Source organism: Cladophialophora immunda, assembly GCF_000835495.1.
Source record: "Cladophialophora immunda strain CBS 83496 unplaced genomic scaffold supercont1.19, whole genome shotgun sequence".
NCBI lineage: Eukaryota > Fungi > Ascomycota > Eurotiomycetes > Chaetothyriales > Herpotrichiellaceae > Cladophialophora > Cladophialophora immunda.
Genome location: NW_015622559.1, coordinates 7,285 through 17,406, shown reverse-complemented (window position 1 = coordinate 17,406; position 10,122 = coordinate 7,285). Strand labels below are relative to the sequence as shown.

Here is a 10,122-nt window from a genome sequence, read left to right as displayed (position 1 = left end):
TTCGATATTTCGCCACGACCGCCACATGGGAGAAGAGCAAGAGTGGTTCCCGGAAAGGCAAATCAGACAGAAGTGTGAAACTTGCTTTGCCGACGACACGAGCTTCGAACACGTTGTCTTACACAGGAACCTTGACGCCACCAAGCGGATGATTCAGACGACAATGACAGACATCCAGGACAGTAACGATGTTTGTACGACACTCACAGTTCCTGAGTCCTTCGAACTACAGCTCAAGCAGACTCTGGAGATGGTGCAGAAAATGAGGAAGGGCGGTATGGACGGTTCGAAATTGGGGCTTCTGTGAGAGCGGACCTCATGAATGAAACATCGATGAGAGGCATTTTCACAAGCGAAGAGTTGGACATGGGTTCATTGGGCTGAAGGCACCTGGTAACTGCCGTTGATGGATTGGGGTGTACGGCCGCGGGCTGGGGAGCGGAGCTCATTCACGGGTGGAATGTCGATATCCGAGCAAGTTGTCAGACCACAGCTGTTAAACAGGCATGACTTGAATCCGACCTTTGTGTGAGGCAGTGTCAACTCGAACGTTATTGGAAATCAAGTTGGCCACTGGCAATGAATCGATTTCTGACCTAGTTGCCGCCTCTTCTCCTTCGTGTCGAACGTCCCATCGCTGACGACGGCGGTAAATCGGCTTCCTGCGTCTGTCAAACGATCGTGAGTGAATCGGATTTTTGTCAATTCTTCCTGACAACGTTCCCACTGAGACCTACACTCTGCCCTGACACGAGGTCGTGAGCCACAAAGTTAGTCCTGGCAACGAGGCGGTAGGATCCCATGCCTGTTCATCGCTTCTTCCTTCCGAGGCCTTCGAAACAAACTGACTCCGACACTCGAAGGACAGGCTCTTTGAGGAACTGCGGTTACCTCCTGCTTCCTCTTTGACGCGAAATCGCTCAATCTGCGCATACCCAGAAGCCTTTCGCGGTGGTGAATGCGACGAAAAGCCAGTGCACTGGCAACTTACAGCTACCGTCGCCTGAACGAACAAGATCAAAGCCTTGTACACCGGAAAAAAACTGTAAGAAGCTGCTGAGCGTCTGTCAAGAGGAGAGAGCTGCGCCCCTTCCCCCTCCCGCAATCAGGACAGTCCATCCTAGGTTGGTACAGAGATCGGCATCCATTGAATAGCAGCACGAATGTTTTCCATACAGAGATCGATGACGAGGTTACCGCTCGTGGACTATAAGTGAGGGCAAGAGCTCTTTCTGGTGGCCATGAATAAGGCGAAAAGCTGGTCTGACCCTGAGACACGCTCGTTCCGACCCATAAGTCCTCTCACGAGGTAGGACTGCCTATAGGCCACTGGGCACCTGCAGGCTCCTAGGCAAATACCCACATGGCACACCCTCGGGCGTTCGACTATTCCGATTCAACTGTCCAGGGCGGTTTACAAACGAACCTACCCTTCTGTCGCGTTACGAGGTGCAAAGACTTTGGTTTTATAAGATCACCCTTGGAGATTCAACATCTTCATCCGTCCAACACCGATTACCCTATTCAAGAGGAGGCAACCTTAAGAGGAGGAACACGCGCTCAAATTTTTGAAGACGCAAAGCGCGAGGGAATAACGTCCATATCGTGATCCAAAGCCATAAGACCTTCGGGATACGCGTTGAGCCTAGCGACCGCTGAAAAATGAGGGCGCCTACGTGCCTAACGATCTACGAGGAACCCAGAGGGTGTCTTCTGTGATAAGGAGAAACTCTCTACAGCGAGTAGACACGGGCATTGTGTCAGGCGCCCGGACCGGCTTTAACCCAAGTGGACTAAGTTCTCATGAGAGTGACCCCTGGGTGATCAAAAAGGAGGTCTAACTGCCTCTACTCAAGAAGAATATCCCAGCGAGCAATCGTAACTCTACTATTGAAGGCTCATGGGAACATCTCGCTCGACAACAGCCAACCTAAAACGGTTCAGAGGGGCGAGGTTAGCACGACTTTGGCCCTCAATATCACGTTGTTGCACCATTGCTGATGGCTCCGAGAAATAGCAATCCATTCGGCTGCCGATCCCGATAGTCTGGGAAGGCAGGCAACCGCATCCTGTCGTGCTTTTTCTCGGCGACGCCCGAACAGGTGGCACAGCGTCATGAAATCTTAGTCTAATTGCACCTGTGGCTCCCGCTGTCATTGCCACTCATGCCAATCAGTGGCTGAACGTTTGCATGCTCGGTACTCCGTACGGAGGCGCGGACCAAAAGTGTTGGTTCTGCGCTAGTTTTAGCGCATAGACTAGTCAATTAGGGCCTCGGCACGATCGAGTAAACAGTCTGTCACCATTTTGTGTGATCTAATCGGTGTCCTGGCCACTGTCCCGGCCACAACTGTGATCGTTCGCTGTCCTGTTCGCTGTCCTGTTGATTATCTCGATCGCTAGGTGTTCTGTGGATTGGCCATTCGGCTACGCCTGCGGTAGGCAGGTTTACTTGTTCGACCTCGCCGTCGCCTGCCCTGTAATCCTGTAGGTACTTGTGCTTGTGTAAATGGCCTACCTTACGGTAGCCTCTGTAGCTGCGCCTAGTATCTCGGCCTTCCTTGTACTCGTTGCCACCCTCGAGTCGTATAATCTCTTGAATATTACGTGGAATGCCCTCTATCCACAGCCGAAATCTGCTCCTGCGGCAGGCTCTTCCCCCGCTGTTTCCAGGCCTTTTCCCGTTCGTTGATCCGACGGCGGAGGACGGCGAGATGTCGTGGCCTTTTTGCGCCATGACCAGGCCATTTCTGGGGCGTTTAAGTCCGGTGAATGGGGAGGATGCGGGAGACGAGGAATTCGATGACGTTGAAAGATTCGTTGCGCAGACCAGTCGGCGTGAGATGATGCGTTGTCCTCCTGGACTCTCGTCTCGAGCCGCGACGTCGGGCACTCCTGCGCAAACGGGACAATCAATGGCTCAACGATGAACTCGATTACGATTCTGTCCGTAAATCACATTAGGAAATAGCGAGAGAAGGCATTAGATCGCCTGAATCTCCTACCTTGATGTAGCGACGCCGGTCGATGCCCCCTTCACCTTTCCTGACCAAACTTGCCATTGGGCTCTGTAAATCGCCAGGTTGGCCTTTTACCACCTTGATACCTCAGGCCTAGTCGTCTCGTTCCTGTCCACACCTCCCACTCCTCCTTCTTGATCGGTTCCAGTTCCTTGTGCGATCGTTCGCGACGTGTTCGGTTGCCTCTTGACGCTCTTTGCCTGTCTCAGGATACCGGATAAAATAAGGCCCTTGCAGACCGTAAGTACCACAGCCCCAGAACATGGACTCAGAGAAGCCTTTCCGGCGGTTGCGGATAGCTGACTTTGTCAAGGCCTCGTCCGCTCGCCGCCAGATTCCCTGCCTCCGTCGTGTACCCTGGCACAACCGAGGTTTCGTCGGTCCAGAGAACGTCCTTCCAATCCTCCAGTGTCCAGTCCTGCAAGCGCAGGAAGTGAACGCTGGGCCCTCGACAGACCGGGGTTGCTCGTGGGTTTGACACCCCTGAGGTTATTCTTGCGCAGAACGCGTAGAACGGAAGACGTGCTGATACCTGATCCATAGGCTAAAACGTCGCTGGATTTCTCTCTACCTGATCGGTCCTTGTCAACGAACGCCAGAACACATTGTTCAACCTCTTCAGTCATCTCCTCAAGTCTTCCTGTCCTGGGGCCGTCCTCAACATAGTGATCGAGAACACGAGGATCCTCCTGCGGACGATAACCACGCTCTTTCACCTTTTGAAACCTCCTCCTCGCCTGGCTCGCTGGGACCTTGACCCAGACCTCAACTTGCGGTGGCGGATAACCGAGCGATAATACCGTGAGTGCCTGCACCCGTTACGTCTGGCGAATAATTAGCGAACACTAGTGTGGCCAGTGGCCTGTTCCTGAGGGAGAGGTTTCTGCGCGCGCGGGTTCCGAGGTGTTCGCGGCCGCTGAGGTTCGCGTTCACACGCTTGTTGTGCATACAAATCAGTTGACGGCATGGCCCAACGTACGAGATTGACCATGGACAGACCTTCCGAGGCCGTGTCCCCTACCTAATATACCGCTGTTTGACGATCGCGCAGGCATAGGAGGCCGTGGGATGGACGTGATTGTTGAGAAAACGTGCAGGGTAACACGCTGTAGAAGATTGGCGGCGGGGTGAAAATAATGGCCTAGATTAGGTTTCTAGTCTGCACGCTAAAAACTGGCGAGGTCAACGCTTTTGGTGCGCGCCTCCCGTGCGAGCTTGCACACCATGTCCCGTTACCCGGTCAGATGACCGCGCTCGACAGCCCGCGAGTTGATGCATCTTCGACATCTCATCGTTGATGAAAAGAATCCAGGATGGCGTTCCGATCAGCTACTTGGAGGAAGTCTTGGACCAAATTGGGGCGCATCCCGGTCGGTTTTCTGGCCACTCCCGGGTGGTGTGAGATCTCTACCTACATGGGGTAGGACGCCCACCCCCGAGGAATTCACTGGTAGGGGTCTTTGCAGACGCTTCAACGGGGCCGTTGATCTGAAATCTTGTCTGTCACCAGCGGGGACGGGTTGTTTCATCCATCACTTTTCGAAAGACCCTCGATGCGCTACGCGATGACACACGGTGACCATCGAAGATTAGAACCTTCTCCACACCTGCGTCCCGACCATCGTTCCATCAGAGGTTCCAGCTTACGGAGATGCTTTGCAGATTTATGGCAGGACGACGCGGGCTGCGCAGCACGGTCATGATCGTTTGCGAGGTCTGCGAGATCTGCAGGCTCCTGTCGTCACCTTCTCCGGCGGTTGTCCTCGGGAATGAATTGTCTGGTCTCATCACTCCCGTTTTGATGGACGCCTCAAATCGAGAGAGATCGAAGGACAGGTGCTCATGCTCTCGTGTCCTCGTTGTAATTTCTTGGCATTCATGAACCTTTCTCTTTCGCAAACTGGTCGAGCCTCTTGCCGACGCGCCACTGGATCTCGCGCAGCAAAGAATCCTTCAGGCCACGACGCCTTCGCCTCGACCGGGATAGGTTGGCGACGACGAAGCCAGTTTCACGGCGGGAAGAGCGTCGCGCTCGTTGGTTTCAAGTCAGGGTCGAGCAAGAGGGAAGGGGATGCAGGCGAAGAAGCTGACGTCTTAAGGAGAAAAGGAGAGGGCGGTGAGAGGGGCGAGGGGGCTGTATCGCGGCTGCGGTGAGAGCGTCGAAACATGGCATGTAACCAGGCTACCTTGAAAGAAACTGTCGGAATGCTTACATACCACTTATCTGAGGAGCGGCTACCGCTCAGCTAGGGTAGATGCGCCCCATGCGCCCCTCGGCCAGCAAAAGCCAACGTCCTTGTTGGTTGTCGTTCACTTTTGCTTGTTGTTCGCCTAATGTAGCTCCTGTTGAATGTAAAAAAGCCCCCGTTGACCGAGGTCCATGTCGAGCAAACTGCTCCCGCCAGCGGGGTCCAAGTCATTCCAGCGCTGCCACCGAGTGGCGTACCATGCGAGTTGATCAAGGCTCGTGTTGAATGAGAAGTTGCACACCAAGCGAGAGCCCGCATCGTTCAAGACTCATGTTGAAACGAAGCATCCTCATGACCGGGATCCGAGACGAGTCAGTCCTTCCACCACGTGGCGTCGGCCGTCGTGTCGCGCCGGTCCGGTCCTCCTCGCAAGTGGTCACTGCACGCCTATGCCCCCCGGTGAGGACGAGGTATCCCCCCGCGCTTTTTTCATAGCCTGGATGTCCAGCATTTGGGTGGCTCCTGCCTTTCGTTTTGCCCCTGTGCTCACCACCACAGTCTTCAAGTTGCCCTCGGCGTCGTAGAAACGCCCCGCTGCCACTTCCTGTGAGATCTGGTCTGGGTCCGGGTCGCCGGTATTGTGGTTTGCCTTCCGTTCGGACAGCAGGTCCACCTTCACGTGCGTGTCCCCGTCCGGAACAAACCCCAGAATAGGGTTGTATGGGACCAGGCGTTTCCCTCCTCCTGGCGCCCGGAAGCGCTCGCCCGATGCCGTAAAGAACAAATCTCGGTCGCGGGACCATTTGATCTCCCTCGCCGTCGGCAGCCCATCCGCGACCTTGACGTAGCGTCCTGAGAACACGTCAAGTTGCGCCAGGGTCATGGCCTTTTCGGCGTCCGACATCTCCACCAAGTCGAAGTTGTAATATTCCGACCGATCCAGAGCGTTGAGGTCATCTTGGTCCAACTTCCCATCCGGGGTCTCCTTGCAGAAAAAGTACCTGCCGAATATCTTGCTCTCACCGTCCTCGCCGGGGTTAAGCAACACCTTCGTGCCACGCCACTCAGCACCGTCCTCGAAGAAGAACGGGCCCGATTCTTCCAGCTTGGCTATAAGGTTCCAGTCTTGTTCCCGTCCCATCGGGACCTTCACGTGTTTGCGGAACCCCCTGTGAACCACCCCGAGGCGGTAATTCTCTTGACTCATGTCCTCCTCGAACTCCGCGATTTCCAACCACAAGTCATCCCGGATCCGGTCCGAGCCAGGGATCAAAGGCGTAGCCTCCAGGAGCTCCTTGAGTTCGACGACCGTGGCCCGGGCTTGGTCTGGTACGCCCGTCTCCTTGGCCTTGTTGAGTGCCATCCTCGCCATCACCAATGCTGGCTGCGTCTGCCGTTGCTGTTCCGCGACTACTTTTAGGCCCGCGACCACCTCCTCAGCCTTGGCCAACTGGTGTCGCAGGAACTGGTTATTCTCGATCGCCATCCCCTGAGCTGTCCTCAGCGCTTTCCGACGCTCCGAAGCCCCAGGCTGCCCAGACGACTGTCCAGTTGGTGCAGGGATAGGGCCCGATGCTGGTGGCTTAGCAGCCTGTGACGGCTGTGGCCCAGGGGCCGCCACCCCCTCTGCATCCTTGAGTCCCCCTGCCCCTTTGTTGGCATTCGTGCTTTCGCCAGAGTCCGCGTTGGAGTCCACACCCTCGCCAGAGTTTGTGTCGTTGGGGGGTTCTGCGTCCTTGCTGGGTTTCACGCCCGTGTCAGAGCGGCCGGCTCGCGGTTGCCTACCCAACGTTGCTTGGTTTCTCGTCCGGCCCGCCGGTCCCTTGTCGGGTGAACCCGGGTTTCCCGTGAAGTCCCCGGTGGAATCCCACCAACATTCGTGGGCCACCTTTGACCGGGCCTCTGCCCATTGCCAGGACAGGGAGTCTTCACCGGGGGGCGGGGTAGCCGACTGACTATTGCTGTCGAAATTGGTGGATTGACGCAGGACCAGTAGCCGTGGAGGGTTGGCTATAACTGCCTTCGGAATGGGGACCTGGCCAACGGACAGCGGGCCCGGGTCTTCCTTCGCTTGTTTACATCTCTCCTTTTGGCTGTCCTGCCCGATCCTTGGGATATCCCGCAGTGCGACATAGTCGTCCCCACAAATGATGTAGTAGCGCTTGTACACCGGGTAGTATTGGGTGCCCTCGATCTCGACTCGTGGTCCCGGGCCGAAACGCTGTCGCGCCGGTCTCACATCGCCAGCCTGGTCAAAGTCGGCCTCGAAGCGACCCGCGCGTTCCTTTTCATCGAACAGTTTGATCACCAGGTAGAGGCTCGTGTCGTCCAGCTTCACATGTCTCGGAAATTTGTCCTTGACCTCCTGTGTTGTCCCCTCGAAGAAGCTCTCCCCCGGGTAGCGAAAAACAGGGTAGTGGCTCGTCATTTTCGGTTTGATTGGGCCCCTTATGTGTCCCTGAGGGCCAGTTCCCACTAGGCAATGGTAGTCTTCCTTCCAGACTTCATGCTTCCACCCCGTATATTTGTTGATGACTGTTCCCGGTGCCCTATCGGCCATGTTGATGCCCGATCGGCTCTTTGGGGATAGGGGGGTTTTGGATGAGTCCGAACTGAGTACGAGGTTCGAGCCGCCGTCGCTCATGTCGAGATGGGAGTCGTTCTCAAGACCAGGGTCAGAGGTTTTGTCTGTATGTGGTTTTCTCTCATCAAAAGATACGGTTGATCGAACTCTAACTCCCCATGGTCCGATAGCTGGTGAGATGTAGGTGAAAGATGAGTGAGGTTGCAAAACATCAAAAGGTCTAAGTTCTCAGTCAGATCACAATCCGAAGGCCTGCCAGACCCCGCTTTTCCCTTTCTGCGTGCCTCAAAACCTCCCTACCCTTTCTAGGAGGTCTTGGCGTAGTACCTTGATAGATTTCCCATGTTGGCTTGTCGTGGCCTTTCCACTTCACCATCACCTGGTCTCCCTTTGCTTTGAATAGCCTCTCGATGATAAACTTTTCCGGTCCATCGATCACTATCGGAGCTGGTGGCGGCCGCTTCCGACCATGCTCGTCTTCGCAGGATTGTTCCAGGTGAACATCGGATATCACCGGGTGGATCTTGACCGATCCAGGAAGATCCAATTTATGTGCCAGGTCGCCGACCTTCCTCTTGAATTTGAAGGGTTCGGTGCGGATCGGTCCAGTCTTGGGGTTTCCTGTCAGCTGGTATCCATGTCTACCCGGCCTAACCACCCTGAGCCATACCTTTCCACGGGAGCCTGGAGGTTTATGACGGGAATCGAGCCGGATAGCTATCCGCACCTGTGCCAGGTCTAGGGCGTCTTTGACGTCGTCGCGGGTTCTCTGTCTCCCGGATATGAAATCCTCTGCATCTCGTATGCGGTGCGTCCGCGTCTGCCAGTCGGCAAGTCAGGGGGTTTCAGTCCATACACGATCTCATATGGCGTTCTGCCCGTTGGCCGGTTCGTTGTTGTATTCAAGCATCGTTCCACCTCAGGGATCCATTGGGCCCATTGCTCCTGGTACATGCCTATCGATAAGCATCGTCGTTGAGTCTCGACCTATTGGTTTGTCTGTTCCGCTTGGCCATCCGCTGCTGGGTGGTATGCCGCCGCAAGCCACCTTTGCACGTTGTGCCTGGCCAGCAACTGCCTCCGGAAATGTGAGGGAAATTTCGGGTCCCGGTCCGAGATTATGCCCTTAGGGAGACCCTAGTGGCGGACCACCCCGTCGAAGAACAAAATCTGCACATTCTCCAAATCCTGTATCTCCAGGGGTGAGAGGTCAATTTTTCCAAGCGTATGGATGCTTGGTCGTCGATGATAAGCGACCCCGATATGAGGAAAAGCGACGCGGCCAATCCTCAGCGTAATTTGTGAAAGACTGCGAAATAGATTCTTTATGAGTCGACCGTCCGTTCGACCGGTCTCCCGGGCCTTTGACAGCATTTACCCTTGTTTCTGGTCCATATATTCTATGAATAGGTACCCGCCCAACTCATTCGACAGACCGCTTTGATGTGGAACTAGGTTGGAAGGGACACGACGACCAAGGCAAGACAAAACTGACTTCGACGGTAGTGATACAGGCGGACAAGAAGAGGGCAGTGCTCAACTGCGGTCAAACTACTAGAAAGTCGGTTAGCTCTATTCTTCTGCGCCCGAGGCTGAAAGTGACATGACCAACTATCCGCTTGAAAGCGCAAATCCATAAAGATTAGGGATGCGCACGTCCGGACATTCGTCGTATATCCCATGCGTAGGTTGTAGCTTCACACCGAAGCTTTTGATCACAATTTCTAGGGTGTACTTTATCACCGATACGGTGAGGCAGTGGAAATCGAATGAGGGCTCGTTTCAAGTCGGCCTCATCGCATGCGATATTCCCGCGCAGAAGGGGGAGCGTCGCGGGCGTTGCGACTGCGTGAAGAAGGTAAGGGAGTCCGCATGCGCAGGAATTGAACCCCTTGACGATCTCAGGTCGTGTTAGACCAGTTCCTGACAGGGGCTACAATGGGAAAGTATGCCGAGTATTTATCCATGCCCAAGCTCAATACGTTTCCAGTCCCGCCAAAAATGGAAAGTGATCAAAGGTGCAGCACAATTGGCCTCGGGTGATCGCCGCCTCCAGTTATCCAACAAGATAAACACTGCAAGTACTGCAAACATCTCCGAACGGCCTTCCCCAACTAGTGGCTCCTCCAGGCGACTCCGGAAATGCCAACCGAGAGGGAGGCCGGGAGCTGGGCCTTCCAAAGATGTGAAGCGCCCCAAAACCGAGAACCTCCAAGTCGGGACTAAGTCGTGGGAACCTTCACAGACTCGGGGGCTGTGCTCACGCCACTTAGGGGGCGCCTCGGGGCTGGCCAAGCGAGCTCAGGATTGCACAGCCATAGCTGAGAAT

At 55.2% G+C, this 10,122-nt stretch overlaps 3 protein-coding genes across 3 annotated transcripts; all 3 read right to left on the bottom strand.

Moving 5' to 3' along the window:
- Positions 1 to 2,299: 2,299 nt before the first annotated feature.
- On the bottom strand, positions 2,300 to 4,118 carry PV07_12584 (uncharacterized protein; the record flags this gene model as incomplete). The annotated part of the gene is made up of 2 exons (XM_016400123.2): positions 3,006 to 4,118; positions 2,300 to 2,944 (listed from the first exon to the last, which is right to left on the bottom strand). Exon 2 carries the CDS (start codon positions 2,735 to 2,737, stop codon positions 2,300 to 2,302), a length of 438 nt encoding a protein of 145 aa, XP_016242233.1. The 5' UTR covers positions 2,738 to 2,944; positions 3,006 to 4,118.
- Positions 4,119 to 5,645: 1,527 nt separating this feature from the next.
- Positions 5,646 to 7,853, bottom strand: PV07_12583 (uncharacterized protein; the record flags this gene model as incomplete). The annotated part of the gene is made up of 1 exon (XM_016400122.1): positions 5,646 to 7,853. One exon carries the CDS (start codon positions 7,851 to 7,853, stop codon positions 5,646 to 5,648), a length of 2,208 nt encoding a protein of 735 aa, XP_016242232.1.
- Positions 7,854 to 8,025: 172 nt separating this feature from the next.
- Positions 8,026 to 8,747, bottom strand: PV07_12582 (uncharacterized protein; the record flags this gene model as incomplete). The annotated part of the gene is made up of 2 exons (XM_016400121.1): positions 8,026 to 8,613; positions 8,652 to 8,747. 2 exons carry the CDS (start codon positions 8,745 to 8,747, stop codon positions 8,026 to 8,028), a joined length of 684 nt encoding a protein of 227 aa, XP_016242231.1.
- Between the last annotated feature and the right edge of the window lie 1,375 nt (positions 8,748 to 10,122).